The 19,947-nt window shown below is 41.4% G+C and overlaps 1 protein-coding gene across 2 annotated transcripts in view; it reads left to right on the forward strand.

Moving 5' to 3' along the window:
• TIAM2 (TIAM Rac1 associated GEF 2) overlaps positions 1 to 19,947 on the forward strand; it is a 138,027-nt gene that overhangs the window by 46,290 nt on the left and 71,790 nt on the right. Inside the window, exons 2-6 of one of the 2 annotated variants that reach the window (XM_080585238.1) lie at positions 894 to 970; positions 2,007 to 3,209; positions 9,216 to 9,651; positions 14,619 to 14,791; positions 15,838 to 16,062. In XM_080585238.1, coding sequence (XP_080441364.1) covers positions 2,013 to 3,209; positions 9,216 to 9,651; positions 14,619 to 14,791; positions 15,838 to 16,062 — 2,031 coding nt within the window. In that variant the 5' untranslated portion in view covers positions 894 to 970; positions 2,007 to 2,012. Of the gene's footprint in view, positions 1 to 850; positions 971 to 2,006; positions 3,210 to 9,215; positions 9,652 to 14,618; positions 14,792 to 15,837; positions 16,063 to 19,947 lie in introns of those variants that run through there. The other variant, XM_080585239.1, reaches the window with a different exon arrangement.

Raw genomic sequence — 19,947 nt, forward strand, 5'->3', positions numbered from 1 at the left:
AAGGTTCTTATGAAGAGCCACAAATATGCCATAAAACGAGTCAAAAAGAGCAAAACTCTGTATTCAAACCAGATAGTTATTCAATTGAAAATTGTGAACAATATCCACTGATTTTATGCGGCAAATAATATTTTTGGGGGTATTGTATCTTTTAAGAATGGTTTCTAATTAAAACCTATGTTCCGACACTGAGCTCTTGTACAGCTTCTTCTATTGAATGCTTTAGTCCCTGCACTGCTTCCGTCTTCTGTGAAATTCAGCTTCTGTCCATCCCTTTTGAGTTACGGCCTCTGTGTGCTGAGCAAAGAGCTGATACATTTGGATGGCCAGGAAGAACCTGGGTCTTGCTACCTGTTGGTGTGTGCAGTGCTTGGTGCTGCCTCTCTGTTTTTTGCCTGGCAGATTAGCTTAAAATCAAACAAACCTAAGGAGAGGGCTTGGTGGAGTGAGTTGCGCAGTGGTCTTTCACTGCAGGGGTCGTAGCTGGAATTTAGGCAGGACAGGGAAAGATAAACAGATCTTGCAGAACATGCCCTGATCAATTTGGTCTGAATTGTAGTGGATCACTGCACAGTCCAGTGATCTGTAATTGGTGCTCCAAAAGCGAAATGGAGGGTGCTCAGAGTTCACACTAATACATCAGTGAGAGGGGAAAAAGGTAGAATTAGAAAATAAAACATCTACCCAGTGACCTAATTGTATTAATTCAGTGTCAGTTGTTCAAGTATTAATGTTATTCTCCATTCTGTTTCTGCTCCTGTTTTTTTTTTTTTTTTGTATTCGTTTTGCTTATAGCTTGAGTAAAGTATGTTTTCTTTGACTAAGAGCCATTTTTTGTCTTTTTGGTGTTTTCTAGAGAGTCTGTGTACACCTCCATCCTGGTTTTTTGACAAGTGTAGTGGCTGGCCACGAAGACGATGCAAAGCATACTAACTGATAACCGTATTCACATTTAAGAGAGTTCCTACAGGTATGTTCCTTGTTTAATACAGTGCTTTTTAGCTAAAAATGGTAAGGGCTAGAACTTAGGATGTTAAAATGTACATAAACTCTAGAAAATAAGATCCTGTCATCACAATTTTATTATTTTGACAACATTTTGATGAAACTGTAGTGAATTCAGAGTGATAGTCTGAGAGCTGACAAAGAGGCATAGTGCTGATTGAAAACGTGCTTTGATGTTGTTTCTGTAAATTACAAACAGTGGAAATTCATTCCAAGTAACAAAAAGAACAGAAGGATCATTTTTACTTTTGAGTACATTTTTTGAAGGTCCAAAATCGTATTTAACTCATTCTGGCAATTTGACTACTCCACTGTGTGCCATTCCCTGCGAATCCAGTAAAAAGATGAAGAGTGTTTTACTAAGTGAACTTTCAAACTGTCCCATGCTGAATGAACATAACGCAGTTCTGTGGTGTAATGGAAGATGAGGCTTTTCACTAATCAAGTGCATTTTTTTTTCTTCTCCTTCTCCTGGATTGACTCCATTTAAACACAAAGCTGGGGATTGCTGAACAGTTTATTGAGGCAACACTTGGTTGCACAGAAGCCAGTCAAGCTGAAACTGCAGTTTGCTTGTCTCCTGGCAAAAGGGATTTCTCTGAAAGTACAGTTCACTTTACATCTAAGTAATGATTATCTTGCTGTCTCCCTTTCATTATGCCATTGTTCTTGGGAGCCAGAGGTTTTGTAAGTTATAAGAAAAGGATGTTGCCAAGGGTGTGGGTGGAGAAAGGTGTTGACATGATTTCAATGGAGTTAGATTCCAGCTTTATAACAGAGGGGTAATGAACCATACAGAGAATAGGCTTTCCTAGCCTGCCCCTAAAATAAATTCAGTTATGAATTTGATGTTGTAAATGGCTATTTAATGGTCTTTTTTGAAACAATTGTTTCATATCATTTTTTAAAAATGCACTTTCCTGTGTAGAGAATAAAAATGGTCTGTTACTTTTTGCTTTGTCTTCTGGTCAAAGATTCTAATGAAACTCTTCTTAATTTAGTGGAAAATGGGGAATTCAGAAAGCCAATACAGTCTTCAGGGATCAAAAAATCATGCTGCTGCCACAGCTGGTGCCAAGCAGAAGCCTTGCTCTCTAAAAATTCGGAGCATTCATGCTAAAGATGAGAAGTCTTGCTCCTTGCATGGATGGGGACATACCAACAGTGGCTCAAACTACAAGTCGAGGTCTCTTGCCAGAAGTTGCCTTTCGCACTTCAAGAGCAGTCAGCCTTATTCAGCCAGACTCAGTGACACTGCGGTGAAGGTCTCTAAAGGCAGTGTCCATGCCAAACACAGGACAAATCCCTCAGGCGACTACTGCCAAGGAAATAATGCAGTGTTTCTGCCTGATAATGGTTTCCACTATATTGGCCTTCAAGCTGGAAGTAATCATGCTGCATCCCGAGAATGCAATGGGCACATTTTAAATTGCTACGGAAAGAACGAGAGCCTTGCATCAACCTCCCCATCAGAGGACAGGAGGAGTCCAAAAGTTCTCATTAAAACACTGGGGAAGCTGGACGGTTGCTTGAGGGTTGAGTTCCACAACAGTAGCAACAACAAAGTACCAACCGAGGAGTCCAGTGGACCGGTCCAGTTGCTGAGGTATTCACCTACCTTGGAGTCTAAGTCAAATAACCTGCTTGATGTCAGGAGGAACTCCAGTGCAGACTGTTCTTCAAGCCATCGTCTGTCACCTACTGATTCAAGGCTTCGATCTAGCAAAGGAAGTTCCCTAAGCTCTGAGTCTTCATGGTATGACTCTCTCTGGGGAAATGCTGGGGATATCAATGAGTTGGATGGTCCGTATTTGACCAGGAGCACTCCGGATACAAGCATTCATGCCAGTTTCCCAGCAAGTGACAACAAGAAGACGTTCAATCAAAGTTCATCTCTCTCCTCGCTTCGAGATCTCTATAAGGATACAAATTTGGAAAGCACTCCTTCACCTGGGATCAGGCTGTCTGATGAGTATATTGACACTCACGGCAGTCTAAGCAATCGTGTCTCGTTTGCCTCAGACATTGATGTTCCCTCCAGGGTAGAGCAGGGAAGTCCTGCACATTACTCCTCCTACACGCTCCCGTGCAGAAAGTCCAAGCCTCTCACTGAGGAGGCATCCAAGAAGGATACGTTAAAAAGCCGTATGCGACGCATCAGTGACTGGACAGGAAGTCTCTCGAGGAAGAAAAGGAAGTTGCAGGTATGAACAAATAAACCTAAGACTAAGTGTCTTGAAGTTGGTTTGTAGATTCCTCCTATAAATGTAATGATTGCACCATGTTTGCCTTTCTACCAGAATAGCTAATTACTAATTTCCTTTAGTAATTTGTGGAATTCTGTGAAATATTCCAACCCAGAAGTTGTGTGAAGTATCAGCAACAAGAACAAAAAGATGTACATTTTTGTACGCAAATTCTCTCTTCCTGTTTGGGCATTGTCTTAGTTAACTTAAGCTTCATATCTCAGTGAATTAGCTTTTGAAATTATTGCATTATTTCTGAAGTGTCTTGGAGTTTTAAAGCCTTCTCTTTGTTTCAGATATGAAAAATATAACATAGACATATACTATAAATCAGCATACATTATTTGAAGACCATGGAGGGAGCAGTAGAAATAAATTTGAGACATAGCATGTTATAAATATCTTTGCAAATAGTCTCTGTTTGTATTGTGTGATTCATCACTGGCTTTGGTTTCACTGTTGGTCCACCTCTAGCAAGGCGAGCAACTGTAGACCGCTGGCCAGACTTGCTGGTTCTGCCCCTACCTCCCATGAAGGTATTACATGGGGTGCCCTCCTCCTTCCTGTGTGTGAGCTTAGCTCACCAGATGGAGGAGCTTGAGTTGCCATCTGGCTCTCCAGGAGTTGGTGGTATGGAGGAGATGGGAGGAGGGCAAGAGGGAGGGAAAGGATGTTTCTTTAAAATTTAAGGCTAATCCCATTAATAGGAATTTAGGATGCCTGTGGTCAGGAATGAAATGCTCATAGTTGTAGGCCCCCGAGTCAGCTCCTTAAATGCCAGACTGTGCCTGGACTTCTACGTGTGAGTTCACAAGCTGAGCTGGAGGGCAAAGACTGTATTTTTATTTATTTTTTTTAATCTTCCCTAGTGTTTCTCATATAGAAAGAGCCACTGTGCTTCTCTAAATGAAGGATCTGCTCCCTTTCAGCAACATTGGGGTGCTAGCTACTTCAAAGGCAAGCAGAGAGTAAGAGGAACCCCAACTTCTGCAACTTAGGCAGCAGCTAAGCTGTAGATCATATAGCGCACTTTCTGTGGCATGTAAAGCAAATGCCATCTCCCATATTGGAAATTTGGACAGGTATTGTGCCTGCTTTGAGGCATCTGTCACTGCAGTGTAAAACTCCAATGGCTCAGAAATGAGGTCACTATAAGGTTTTCCAGCATAAATCCTTGGTAAGGGCTACAGAACCGGGAAGATGAAAATGAAAGCCGTGTATTTGAATCACTTCTTTGTGAGTTGATGCTCATGTATTTTATCAGATGTTGTCTTTTCACCTTCTTACTCAGCTGTGAAAGAGAAGGCAGAAAAACTGGAATCAATAAAGTGGGCCTCAGCACTTTCTGCCAGGATTCTTCACTGATTTCGACATCCGTAGCTATTCTGGATTTTATAGCCAGGCTTTACATATGATTTCTGCATCCCAGACCTTTGCCATGTATTACTTAGCTATGACATTTTCAGAATGGTATTTGTGGTGCAGGATTCATAGCTGCCTTGAATTCACTATGCACTGAGCTGACTTCAGGCACAGCAAGGAAATTCTGCTGGTGAGATTGCATCAAACTGGAAATTGATTCTGGTGGAAGGAAATCAGCCCTAGCTCTAGAAATGATGATTTCTTAGAAAAAGGCATAGTAAATAGGCCTTGATTTTTATCAGACAAGTATCCACAGGTAAGACAAAGCAGGCAGTGGATTCTTTATGATTTTGCCTTCACTGTGAGGTTTGGTCAGTTCCTTTCTGCATCATATGTTGTGATTAACCTGTGATCTTTTCTAGGGGCTGCAGTGTTGCAGTGTGGTGATGAATACGCTCTCACCAGCTACTTTGGCATAAAAGTGTAGAAGTACCATGCATGGTTCTGCTGGCAGCTGGTTAGTCCCAGTCGATAGAACTGTTCTTAACGGAAACTGCAGCCCCTGTGCTTTGCTCTGAACGTTGTGTCCCTTTCTCCTTATATTACTAATAACTGGCTGTGAGTCACTTAGGCTGAGCGTAGGTGAAAGCTGGAATACTTCCCTATCGGCAGGCTTAAGCATTGGGTGGATGGGCCCTCCAGCTGGCTAAGCCTCCTGCTTCACAGGGGCTCAAGGCCAGAAGGGACAGTCTGGGGTGTTGAGGTCAGTCCCCTGCCATCAGAAAGGCAGCGGGCTATAATCTCCTTCATAAATGTGAACAAACTGCAGCTTAAAATCCGGTAGACTTGTCCCCCAGCTTGAAGAGTGTTTCCAAACCCTCTTGTTCAGATGCTTAGAACTCGTCATCTAATTTGCAGACTAAATATATTCCTGGCCACTCCATTCTGATGCTGGTGTTGTCCATTAGTTATCCTTCCTTATTATTTAATGTGTTATAATTTATTTAAAGGGAGAAATTGTGTCTAATGGACCACCTTTGCTGGGTCATGCAGACTCTCTTTGGTTCCCTGTCTTAAGATAGGAAGTCTGTCTCCTTTTTGTTCTGGCATGTTTTCCCTGCACCTGTTTTGAATCATTCATAACCAGACTTGGATATGGGATATTCAGGATGAGCCCTTGGCTGTGCCCTATCTGGTGAGCTGGAAGCATCCTTATGCCTGACTTGATCTGATATATCCTGGAACTGAGTTTATCTTTCTCATAATGGTCTCACGCCAAAGGCTTGCAGTTGTTCTGTGCCATCACCCAACCTTCTTTGCAGGAGGGTATCCTAATGCTTTCCCTTTCTACGTCACTGATGCTCTACTGCAGGACCCATCGTCATTGATTTAATCCTGGCTGAAACAGCACTGAGGAGATGCTCTATCACAATATGTTACATGTCGGTACTGAGGTGTGACTGGTGCGCGTGGGATGGATGTGTGGACAGAGCTTAGGCAGACTTGTTGCACAACCAGCCCTGCTAACGACGGTCATGTAAGCTCCATATGCAACTGCGCACGTGTCTGTCTATATAACATGGAGAGAACAGATTTATTCTGTGCAAAATTAAAATCCAGCCACCATAAACAACTGTGCAGATAGGTTCTTGAATGAAGTAAGTAGCCTCTTTATAGGAATTGTTTCTGAAATGTACAGGCTTTTATAAGCCAGAGCACTGAAATTTGGTGGTATAAAGAGAATTTAAAAGAAAACTGCGTTGAGGTGACTTCTTTACTTGGCTTGAAAACAGGTATTAGTTCCCACTTTCAGCTTGGGTCCTAATGAATTTAACAACCTGCATTATTTCCTGCCCTGTTCCTTTCAACTAATTATTAAATGCGTCACTTTGTCTAATTGGTATCTTAGTTAGCCGCTTTATCTTTTGCGTTATCTGCAATTATTCCAGGATATATCTCAGACATTGAGAGATCTGCTTGAACACAGCTGAGCAGATATACTGGTAGTTTTCTATCATCGCTAGATACGACAGACCGAAAATGAGCAGAAACTCGCCCGGCAGGGTGAACACCCCTGGCAGCAGTTTGGGTCAGGCTTTTTCAGCAGTGACCAGATACTGCTACAGTGTCAGCCTCCCTGAGGATCAGCAGAGACTGCGTGACTGTGACTGTGCCAGTGCTGCTCTTTTAAAACTAATACAAGTGATGTTGTCATGGTGAAGTGTGTATAATCCCAAAGTTTCATTCATTTTAGATCCTTTCTGAGAAAACATAGGATGTGCTGGTGGGCAGGTTATATCCTGTGTGTTGTTCCAGTAATGGCCCTTCACAGAGGTCACCTTCTTATATCTGCTTCTCTCTTTGCTTTTTTTATTAGTGATTTGGGATTGAAAGAAATAGAATATGTTCCATAAACCATATGCTAATGTTTTCTGGAGAACACTGTCAGTTTCTGGAGAATAGTCAAACAATTAAAATGCAGAATTTTGGCACACAAGTTCAGTGACAGTAATTAAAAAGAGGGTGGAGAAAGCTTCCCGTTTCCCACAGAACTGCACATGGCCGGTGCAGTTGTGTGACCCATCTTGTACAGTCGTTTTGTGGGCATAAACACATTACATATGTGATTCCCCCTTTCTTCAAACAGTCTCTCAGCTTGCCTGTGGAAAATTGTTTACTGTCATTGATGCCTTAGATTTATTCGTCTGTTCTCACAGGCCCCGCTGACTGGAAGTCTGTATCTTTTCAAGCTGTATATGTTAGAAAATGCATTCCCATTCATTGAATTTTAGGGTTTTTCCTGTAGGCACATTTGGCATCATTGTCTAAAAAGCAAAACTGCTGATGTTCGTCGAGCTACTCTCCGCGAGCGTCGATGAAAACTCTGCCACGAGGTTTGTGAGAGGTGCTGTGTTACTGTGACAGTTCCATCCTTGTGGCCAGGCAGTGTGAGGAAGAGAAGCCAGACTTGAAGCTAACCGTACCATAACGAGTGATAGTTTTCAACTGAGCATGGTATTTGGGAGGCCACCACCAGCAGTGTCCCGCTGCTTGAGAAGTGGCTTGCCCTGTGACACTTGCACCTGCACGTGAGCTTGCTGTGGCTCCCGGCTGTGTGCTGGAGGCCATTATACCATCAAAACACGGCACTACTTTTGCTCTGCAGTTTTGAAGAGCGTTGAGTAGGAAGCAAAGAAATATAAAAGTAGTTGCTTGCAAAGCTGCTGGTGAGAGCAACTCACAGGAGACCAAGGTTTATTTACTTTATCTGTGTACAGAAATCTGTGAGCAAATAAATGCTACTATAGAGACAGCTTGAAAGTATAATAGCTCTATTTTTACTGAGGGTTAATAGCTTCGCTGCTTTCATTCTTTGTAGCCATCTCTTGTTTTCTCTTCCCTCATACTTTCCAAGCAACGGTCCTAAATTTTCTCTACAGCAAAAGGCACTGGACTTTTTGTGCTATATGCTCTTAGATCTCAGTTGCTTTTAAATACTATCAGTAACACACAAGTTGGAAAGACAACAAATGGCCTCCTACGATGCACGGCATGGCTCTCGCCAGGGGGGTTATTCCAGGTATAAACCCCCCCAGCCATCGCTGGAGCCTGGGAGAGGTGGGAGCAGGCAGCTCATTGCTGGGCAAGGCCTCAGCGAGGCAAGACCCAAGCTGCCAACTCAGTCCCACTTGGACAAGCGGCAGCAGGATCTGGGCATGTATTAGCAGTCGTATCACAAGGTAGAGCTGAAGTCATGCACGACGTACCACCAGGCCTGGGTATTTCAGATTAAGTTGGCCGGCCCTCTCGATGCAGGGATGAAGTTGCACAATGCAATTAGGGGAAAGGCCCATGGGTGCCTGATGAGACAGTCAAGCTCCTGTGGGGTTTCCAGCAAGTCAGAAAATACACACCTCTGCAGTCTGGAAACTGGATTCCTGCCAGTCAGCAAGCCTGTCTGTCTTTTTTTTAAATTGCATCGTGTGTTAGATTAGATTTTTGTCAGTTGGTCAATGCTAACAGGCTTAAAATATTTTAAACTTTTGACCCTTTTTGTGTTGGTTGTGCACAGTTTGTATAACAGAGAGAAAGCAGAGGTAAAATCAGCCAAGTTGTGCTGAAGGTAAAGGTAGCTGCCTCGCATGAGCAGTGTCAGCAAAGTATCGAAAGCCCTGTAATAACAAAGCGACTTGCTGTGGCATTGTTCCTGCTTGGCGGACATGTAAGTGGCAGTTTCATGTGGAGAAATGACGAAAGCCTTGACGGAAGGTCTGCTGTTGCCTGGAGCCCATCAGGTTTCAGGAAGCAGGAGCCCCAGTAGTTACCACTGAATTTGGAGGCTTCTTGCTGCCGTGCAACCTGGTCTGAGTTGCCAAGGCCGGTTGACTTAGCGGTGAGGCTTTAATGGGGGTCTGCTGAGTGAGCAGAGGTGGTGGCAGTGGCTGCCGAGGTAAATAAAGGCTGTGATGTAATGGTGAAGAGGTAGCCTTTGAGGAAGGAATTGACTGTGGCTAAACACGCAACAAATTTAAATGCCAAATGAGGTGTGTCTTTACTTTGAGTTCTGGTGACTGATTGCTGGCAATTTCCTTTTATGCACAGGAGCCAAAATGTAAAGATGGGAGTGAATACTTTGACAGCAGAATGGACAACTTTAGCACAGACACTCTGGCACCATCACAGCTCTCTGCTTTGCTGTGGTCACCCGGCTCCAGCCACGTCCTGTCCCAGAGAAGCGAGTCTACCAATGCGGTCAGCAGCGATGCCCTGAGGCAGAACATTTATGAAAACTTCATGCGAGAGCTGGAGATGAGCAGGACAAACCTGGAGAACACTGAGACTTCCTCGGAAACAGAGGACTCCAGCAGCGAGTCCCTCAGCTCCTTGGAGCAGCTGGATTTGTTGTATGAGAAGGAGCAAGGGGTGGTGCGCAAGGCAGGGTGGCTGTTCTTCAAACCACTGGTAACCCTGCAGAAAGAGAAGAAGCTGGAGCTGGTCACACGGCGAAAGTGGAAGCAGTACTGGGTAACGCTCAAAGGTAAATTGCTGTGTTGCTCCTCTGGCTTGGCAGCAGCAATTGTTTCCATTGGGTCTCCGCAGCTTTTCATGCATGACGGGTCCTATTAGCAGTTCCAGTAACTTTATGCTGTCTACCCTCATGCTTAAAGTGGAGCGTGTGCCAAAGCAGCCTGCTTAGTAGAGGTGCTGCTCATGTGCTTTGTATTGCATGTGCAGCCTTGCATTTACTACCGTAGTGGGAATTGTTTCATCTGACTTCCCAGTTTCAGTACTCACACAGAATTAGTAGTTCAGAAGATGCTTTGGGATGTTTGGAGGTCAAAGACCAAACTGAACCAAAACTGAGAAAAATACGTAATGTGTAACTTAAATACACGTGTAAGTGTCTCAAGGGAAGTCAAAATTCAAGGATCAGAAAGCCCCTGGTGCCTGATTCCCTGGCACAGGCACGCTGTTTCCTTGTCTCTGCTATACAGTTTGCTTAAAGTTGGGGTAAATTACCATAAAAACAGACAGTTTGTTGCCAGAGGATTAGGTGGCAACATAACGAAGAGGTCAGTGCCTCCGTGCTGAGGTATTTGCACAGAAAAGCGTTGCCCTACAGTGGTCCCATTCTGGGCAGAAGCAGTAGGGGAAAGTCTGCGGTGACTGAGGCTCAGCGTGGGGTGCTGGCTCCCGAGGCCACTCCAAGCACTCACCAGTTTCCCTTTTTGCCACGGATGGTCTTTCACATGGCCTGATCCCGACATTGCCAGGCACTTCTGCCTTTCAGCATGCCTGCCTTCCCATCTCCCCCATCTTCCCCTGCCGTGAAACAGCCCTGTGGGAAGGCAATCCACTTAACAGAGGCTGCTGCCAGTGGGCTGCTGTGTGATTACTGTGTTTAGCCCTGCGCCAGCAGCACACATTGACGGCTCAGAGTAATAGAGCAGGTAGGTGTGCCACAAGAAGTGGATAGGTGTCAGGAAGTGTGAAAAGGAAAATAACATCTATTGTGGGGAGGAAGAGGAATTTAATGGCTGAGTTCATAAGTTTTTTTTTTCTCTCTCCCCCCCCGCCCTTTTTTTTTTGAACTGCATCCAAAGGATTTGCCTTTCAGTAAATATAATGTGAAGTTAATGAGTAAGGAAATGATCAAACTTAATAATTTCCTAGCATATCTGGGACTGGAGGAGAGAAAATAACAACTTTCCCACAGGTTGCCCTTTTCAAAATTCTGCATGGGTGTAGACCTGAAGAAAAATGAACAGCAAACAGCAAGTGCTGAGAATGTTACCCTTGATAGTGCTGATTTAAAAGAAGCAAACTTGCAAGAATGTAGCAATTCTGCCTAATAATTCAGAGACCTGTTATCAAAGGATCAAAATGTAGGCAGTCTTAACACTTAAATCACTTATCCTGATCATCAGATAGCATGATTCATGCTTACAAGCAGTATATACAAAAGGAAAAACAATATCTGAATGCCACCCTTTTATTGTATGTGTTTGCGTTATGGAGTGTGAATGTGAGTTTGATCTGCTTCCTCTAAAATTCAAGTAGTTTCTTAACAATCCTGCCAAATGCCTAAACTGTAAGATATGTTATATACTAGTAGTCCATACATTTTTGGGATAATGAAGCTATGGTGCTCTGAGAATGAAGTCTGGTGCTTTGTGTTCAGTTCTCTGATTTGAAATTGACTTGCTGGTGACCTTGAACAAATCACATCCCTTCTTGCTAGCTGAAAATACCCAACCATAAAAAGAAAATAATAAAATTATTTGTAAAAAGCTTTATTAGCTTCTAACATTATGAGAAATATTAAATATAATGCTTTCTGTGTAGTATGAGTGATATGGCATTAGTGGTGCAGAATATCCTCCGCTTTGTTTGCTGTTTTAAGTATACATTCCTCATTTCCTTGATCTCATACCTTTATTGTCCTGTAGAGAGTTCTGATGCCAAAGTAAACTCGCCTGTCTGGATATCAAGGCGTAGTTCTGTTTTTGTAATATGCTGTATCAAGATCAAGGCACTTGCTTTAGCTCTTCCTTATACAGGATTTTGAGTAAGTCTGTATTTAATTTGTTCTGGAAATTTAAATAGCCAAGATATTTTAAAATATGACTTAAAATAGCCACATATGCAAATGGAGAACAGCATGTTTCTTTGCACTCTGGTGAGATGTGTTTAATTATAAATATGCAGAAGGCTCATAACCATCTGGTTACCTGCCAGACTTAAAAGTATACATGTCCTGAGGCCTTTGCTCCACTTTCAGGGCAATCAGGACCCGAGCTTGATTAGTAACCCTTTAACATGAGGAACTCTCTTTCCCATCTGTCTTGTCCAATTAATTTATTTTAATGAGGGAAATAGCTTTCCAATTCCCCCCTTGGTTTACATTTTGATCAAAATACTTGGACTATAATCAATCTTAGTGGGTCTGTCAGAGTTCATGAAACTACTTATTGCTAGGAATCACTTGGCTTGACCCAAAGATACATCTGGGGTGCCATACACCTAAACACACGTGCATGCTCTTCATCTATTATGTATTTATTTGTTTGTTTTTGTACATGTAAACTATCAGGATAAAAAGCAACATATCTTTAGGTACCTTCCTGATAACACATAGGGGAAATATGGAAGTTTTAAATAGAACTTAATTTGCATCTTTCTAAAATGCAGAAGTGGAAGTGGTTGTACAGTGTTGCTGCTGAAGAGTGCAGGAGACTTGGATTTACTGGTTTTGCTTGCACTATTATGTTGAAATGATTACAGAAGTCGTACATCTGATATGCAGTGTAACAAACCATATCCTTCTTTTCCTACTGCAGAGATCTCCAACTGTCTCTGTACCATAAAGGAGAACAAGTGAGGATGGGTAAGGAGAAAGGATAGGACCAACTCTATAGGATCTACTCTTATTCTAAATATTCTGCCAGATAATCTACAGTAGGACAGCAATAGGAAAAGATGCACTTAAATAATGCACAGGCAGTTGGATTTATTTGATGCCTTCCCTTGAAAACTTTTCAGTTGTCAACCAGTTTGGTCAGTAACCTCTAATATATATTTCCTTTTTTTCTTGTAAGTGCTTTACACTCACTGGTGATGGAGAATGCAAAGAGATTCACTTGACTGACTTTCTCTTTTCATATGCTATAGATTTGGGCCATGAGAGGAAGAGTGGTCTCCAACTCATAACTTTTCACAGCAAATGTGCTCCACAAACTCTAGCCAGCCCATTGTTCCCCTTAATGAGACAGAAGAATCCAAAAAATCCTCTTGATTTTGGTTCTGATTTCAGATCTAACTTTTGAGTAATCTCCACCTCAAAATTTCATGAATTCGGATGATGCATTTGAGACTTTTAACACAGTGTTAAGTGTAAATGCTAGAGAATTGGTAGAATTAAGGCTGATGTCTGCTTTTACCTAACAATTTTAAATGTGTGTTTAAAAAGGAACATTTGTATTTTGCAGGTTTTGCAACATTCCCTTCGTACACACTGCCTAGGTATATTTGTTTAAGTTTTGATGCTGCCTTGTGTTGTGCTGCCTCTTCGATTTGAAGGAAAAACAACAACAAGAAAAGGCAGATCAGAGAAATGGTGTAGCCCTAGCAAACTCAATCCTTGTATTGGCTGAGTTTCAAGTCTTCTACTGAATATGTATAGGGGTTACAATAGTAATGTATTCATGCATTTCTGGTCCCTAAGGGACCATTGTGATCATTTAGTCTGACTCACTGTGTAATGTGGCTGTAGGTCTTCCCTAAATTAATTCCTGAATGAATTCAAGCATATCTTTTGGAGAAGAATGTCATTGCTGGAGAGTCTACCACCAGCCTCAGATTTTTCCTAAATGCTTAGGTTATCATCAGTTTTCAAATTGTATTTATAACATCTGCTCTTATTTCTTCCAGGTTAAACATCCAGCCACAGCATAGTATTAATCAGTCTTCCAAATTAAAATAATAATAATAATAATAATAAAGTAAAATCAAACCCTCTTTTTTTCATCTGCTGTTTCCCAGGTATGAAAGTGAGGTGTATTTACATCTTTTCTCTAGATGCACAAATGGGCTATGAAATTCTTCAGAAATACAAGATAATTTTTAACTAGATTATTTTAGTACACGCTTCAGACTATGACTTCCATCAGCGGGTAAATCAGCACATCTCAGAAGACAGTAGGTTGCAACATGAGGCAGGAATGAATAGCTCACAAGGGATGTAGGAGAAACAGGCACCTGTTAAGCCAGCTTCATTGCCAAACGCAATGTCATCGTACTTCTGGGAACTGGGATCAAGGCTGCTCTGCTGTCCTCCAGAAGTTGTTCCCCTTGTTGCATCTATGATTGTTGTTACCAAGGATGAAATTTGCTTTGTGGATGCAACTCTCCTGTCTTACATATTATGCCATCTATGAGACTGAACATGATCAAACTCAACCCTTTTAAACTGTTTTAAATTATCCATAGTCTAAATCCCCAGTTTGCAGGTAGATCAAAGGAAGCCCAGTTTAAATTTGAGAAGTTTATTCACTTAGCATGTTTTTGGAAGACAGATGTGTCTACAAACAAAGATTTCTTCAACAGCTGTTGAGAGAGAGTTGGTTCCCTTAAATAATAACGGAACACAAAAGCTGATTTAACTAAGCAGGAATTTTTCTACATGCTTAAATATTTTAATAGCCTGAGTTTACTGAGCTATCCTGGTGTTGTTTTTTTTTGTTTGTTTGTTTTTTGTTTTTTGTTAGTCCTGCGTATTTGTTGCATCTCTATTAGATTTCTGTTCCAACTTTTCATTGGCAAATTCAACATTAACTTCTGTTTCCCAGTTTAGAGGTTCCTCCTTATTTTTCTAGCTCAAAAGAGGGTAACAAACATTCCATGTCATTGGGAATTTTAATTCACAGAAACATTAATATAAGAGAACTTGAATGGGACATCCAACTTACTTTCTCCTTACATTTTTTGTCCCTCTGAACTACAAAGGTTGTACTCTGCTGTTCTATGAGACCTACGGAAGGAATTCGATGGAGCAGAGCAGTTTGCCTCGATATGCTCTGTTTGCAGAAGACAGTATAGTACAGTCTGTTCCAGAGCATCCCAAGAAAGAAAACGTGTTCTGTCTCAGCAATTCTTTTGGAGATGTCTACCTATTTCAGGTAACAGTATGCATACCTGATCTTGTGATTGTTTCTGTTTTAGGATGTGTTTGTGAGTATGCACATGTGTGTGACTATGTATATGCATACATACACACACATCATGTCTGTACCAGTGACTTAAAATTAATACTATAGTTACACTATTACCGTATACTCTTATAATATTGATTTAAGTGTATGATATGACTTTAGGTATATGGTATTACACCAGTTGGCTCAGACAATTACTGTTCAGAAATAGAGAGAACAGAGATCCCAAATAAACAAGACACTTCTGGTCCCTACTTGTTACAAGCTTCCAGAAAATCAGCTGTGTTATCGAATGTTTTCATGTCTATCAGCATTCTGCCTTTACAGAATGATGGACTCAACCCTAAATCTGCTGGCCTCAGAGAGTTTGAGTGTGACATTCAAAAAGAAGGTTAAAAATAGTCTAAAGATCTTGGCTGCTTAACTGCAGCACTGGAAATGTTAATAAAGAACAGTATTATGTGGAACCGCCTGCATAAAAACATGTTGATTCATAGGCACACTTGTAAATATCTCTGGAGACACTTTGTGCAGATGTATTCTCTTTGCCTTGCTGTGCTGTGTTCCACTAATTTGGCATTTTTAAAGTAAGCAAACACCTCTCCTCAGACCTTACTTTTAAAATCATCCCTGTTGCTATGTTACCTCCTCCACAAGAGGAGGTTTATCTTTGAAATGTGTTGGCTTTCACCTTAATTAATTGGAGGGATAAAGGATGTAAGTCACATCTTGTCCACAGCTCGTAGGTTCTGTTGCACTCCCACCAGAGCCCTCAGACCTTGAAGGTCTAAGAAGCAGAAGCTGAAGGTTGGGGACAAGTCATGACAGTGTGGAAAAAACTCACAGTTCCTTTATTTTGCATAGTCTTAAAGGTAAAACCTTACTTGAGAAGTTTTAAGATAAAGTGCCTGAGATCTCAGGGAACCCGTCAAGCAATTCACGTCCTAGAGTTGCAGATTCATTTTGATTTTCTCTTGTCTGGTTGTAATATTGCGCCTCTGTTTTGTTCACAGGCGACAAGCCAGACAGATCTGGAAAACTGGGTTACTGCCATACATTCAGCCTGTGCTTCCCTGTTTGCGAAGAAGCTTGGGAAAGAGGACACCATTCGGCTGCTGAAAAATCAGACCAAGAGTCTCTTCCAGAAGATTGACATGGACAGTAAGATGAAAAAGATGGCGGAGTTGCAGCTCTCAATTGTTAGCGATCCGAAAAACAGGAAGGCCATAGAGAATCAGGTACTGGAAATAGCGCGGTTTGTTTCTGCTACAGACTGTTATTGCAGTAGCATATTTATCGCCATTTCTTGCTTTGGCCTCCTGCTATTGATGCTTTCTAGGCCTGAGAGCAATTGTCTTGGGCATAGCTGGCATGGTATGGTAGTCATAACTATTGCCAGGTTTCTACAACAATCCAGAGCAGCTCATGAAGTAGGCCAGCACTCAAAGCTGAGGATCAGACCAGTCTGTTTTATGAGCACAAAGCTATTTCTTTTCACTTCTGGAAAAAATGTAATTCATTTTCACGTCTCTGTTTTATGATATCCTTAACTATTAATAATATCTAGATGTTACATAGCATACCACAGAATATAGAGTATCTTCAATGAAAAATTGAAAGTAAAGATTTTAGTGTAGGTACATAGCAATACCTTTCGGCACCTTAAGATAGGATGTGAAGTATACTTTATCCAAATGGAATTGGAAGAAGGGCTAAGGCAGGCAAAACAACGTGCTTCAGTTGAAATTTAGCCATGACTAAAAGGTCAGGGATCCTCCAGGCTTCTTAAATAGCCCCCTAGCTGTCTAAATGAGAACAAGAAGTCAAGACCAGAGCTTTCCATCTTGGGGGAGAAAAGCACCTCCATAAGTACCACTGGCAGTCTCTGGAACATTATTCCAGTATCAATTCAAAGGAAAGGGGCACAGAGTTAGTCACTAACAGCACTTCTTGTAACACTCTCTGGTTGTGTACTGGGAATTGTTTGTCTCAGCATAAGCCCAGGTCCATTGGTGCTTAGCTTGGGAGAGCTAACGCCTTACAGTCAAAATCTTCACCCATGGCTGGAACAGACAAAAATGTTTGCATCCAAACTTGTATCCAGGCTAATTTTGTTTCACTGCAGCAGGAATTGAGCTGAATCATCAGGTGCCTCCCCCTGTAAATAGCTTTTGGATGCCTAATGTGTTATTCTGACCACAGTTTTGTATGATGGTGTTAGGAATACATGAATCTTGACTAAAGCAGCAGCTTAGTGCTGAGGAAGATTCACCGTTAAGGTTTGTTTCTAAAATGAAAACTGGAGCCCCTCCTTCCCCCTTGAAATTTAGTTTTCTTGGTCTGTGTGTGTCTTGGGATTCCAGCCAAGCCCTGCTTAAGACCAGGCAGATTGATGAACAGCTAGAACTGTTCTTCAGTTAAAACAGTTACGTTATTGTCTGCGCAGTGGTGCATAAGACGTGAAGCCTTACTCTGCTCTCAGTTCCAGCAAGCGAACCAGGAATCCCTCCAGTGATACCTTATGGAAGTACATCTTGAGATTTTGACATCTTGTCCATGCCCACAGATTTGCAGGCGGCAACTGGCACACGATGCTTCAATTATGCATGCTCAGTGTCCGGGCAAAGGCTTCGCTGCCCAGGGCCTCTTATGTATACTAAGCTTCTCTAGTAGTTCAGCCTAACAGGTTTGTGGATTGAAGTTGCTGTATCTTTGATTTTATTAAGCCATTAACGAAAGACATCTGATAATTTTAGTTCATTTGAGAGCTCTGCCTTCTCAGTCAGAGTAGCTATTCCTCTAGCATTACTTCAAGCTGCACATTAAGCCCTCTTGGGTAGCAACCAGAGTTTATTTCCTTTGATTCCATACAGCATAATTATGTTACTTTCATTGGTGGAACACTTACTTTCATGAAGTTGATGCTTGTATTATTTACAATTCTTATTCTACTGGTATGAACTTAACCAAGGGCAGACTGACTTATACTGACTTCACTATCAAGCTCTTTGTAGAACACTTCAGTCTGAAGCTATATGAGCAGAGTTCAGAAGGTATGCAGGTGTGTGTAGGGATATGTGGTATTCATAAGAGTTTGTAAGCTCGTAGAGCGCTCAGATGTTCATAATTTCCATGTCACTTTATTTTATGGCCCAGAGCCCAGTGACTTGAATGGAGGATGAACTAGGCATCCTTTTATTGCAGTAGGTTTTGAGACCTATAAGTATATACAGATTTCTAGAGATGCTCTAGTGGTTAATATGGCCCATCATATGTGACGCACTGAAAAAAAAATCCTTATGTATAGCAGCTTAATTTGCCCACCCACTACGTACTGATGCTAGTAGTTTATTTAGAGTCAGCTGAACAGTATTAATGATGGTCAGGCTCTTAATTTCTGCTAATTAGATGTTCTGTCCTTGAACAACTGCCATTGTTTTCCAGCTCAGTCCCTGAAAGAAGTTGGCTGCATTCTGCTATAACTGCAATCCATCAATAGGGCTGCAGAAGATTTATTCCTGCTAATCTTCTGTCTGTTAATTTCTCAAAACATCGAATGGGGGCAAAACAGTGAGACAAAGAGTGAGATGGATTGTTTGCAAGCATCCACTCATTAGCAAACAATAAATTTATAATGAGCATTTTGTCCATTCTTGAAGCCTTTGATCTCTTTAAAATCTCTCCTTACAACTGCTGAAGGTTTGTTGGCAAAGTCACTTTAGAGAAAAGTCAGTAGATAACTTGGTTTCCTAATCTTTTGATTTAATGTCTCAGGGATGGGTTTCTGAAAACAAACAACAAAAAAACTTGATATAATTAGTAAGTAAGTAATATACTTACTAAGCTAACAGTTTTGAAAAAGTATTATTCCTGAGGGAGAAGTTTGCGTATATGTAGCTCAGTTGTTTAGAACTGTGGTTGTTTAGTTGTCTTTTGCCCACTTTTAGAAGCAAAAGGAATATAAATTCTTGGGTTTGTTTCCTCTAAGTTTGGTGGTGTTTTCAATCATGTAGGAGTTATGACTGAGGTATTGTATACATCCTGTTCAAGATAACTTCACTAGCGATATGTTTTGGGAAGTCAGAGGAAATACTATGATTGACTTCAGAGGGACCATGGTGGTTTTTGTGTAAAAAGATGAGGCACAAAATTAATTTATTTTCTCTGGGGAATTATATCAGAAGTTGTGATTTCTAAATCCTTTCTCTCTTTCCTTCCTCTTCCTCAGAAAAACAACCACACAACCTCAAGTTTCTATTTTCTTTCACATCTGTATTGATTTAAAACCAGTACTTTTCTGCTGAAGACTTAGTAATTCACAAGGCTCTACAAGTATGCAAAACCTTTTCTTGTTTCAGTTACCGTCACCTGAAAGGCAGTTGCATTAAGGAAATGTGGACTTCTAAAATTGCTCTATGTGCTTACATGTACACACGTGTTTTTTTAATTTGGTGTCCAGCAAGTGGGTGGATTTGCAGGCTGGCATTTGATAAAGCTAATGCTACAAAAAGGAAGTCCAAACAAAATTTAGAAAGGAAAGGTTTATTCTCTAGAGAAATGAACATTTTATAAACTTGATGCTATCAAACCAGTTGAGAAATGTCTTCAACCTTGCAGCCTAGACCAGGAATTCCTTCTGTCCGGATTTACAGGTCAGTATAATAATAGATTTAAGAGCAGTGTACAAGAAAGTGGCAGCCATTTGTATAGCTATCAGTATTGTTGGGCAGTTTAGAAGAGATCAATGAGAGCAGTGTACATACAGCAACTACTCCCAATAGGCCACTGGCCACATGGCTGGAAATCCCAAGTCTGCCCATACGACCCATGGCCATGTACGTTTATATTACTATATGCAATAAATATGTTGGTGGTGATGTTGTTCCCCAGGGTATGACTTCTCTCCCAAACATAGAGAGTAAGACAAAAGGTAGCAAGTTGGAAATTCCCATGGCACTGAGGATGATTTCAAAGCCCATGGAGTCCGTCTTTAAAAAAATATTAGCTTTCCTAGCTGTTTAACCTGGTAGAGAAATCACAGTGTTTGCTGTGAATATGGAGTCCTGTCTAACTGCCATTGAAGTTAGCAGAAGGGATTATTAGCATTTATTCAGAGCTTTTTT

This window comes from Anser brachyrhynchus (assembly GCF_964034855.1).
Source record: "Anser brachyrhynchus genome assembly, chromosome: 3".
In the NCBI taxonomy this organism is placed as follows: Eukaryota; Metazoa; Chordata; class Aves; order Anseriformes; family Anatidae; genus Anser; species Anser brachyrhynchus.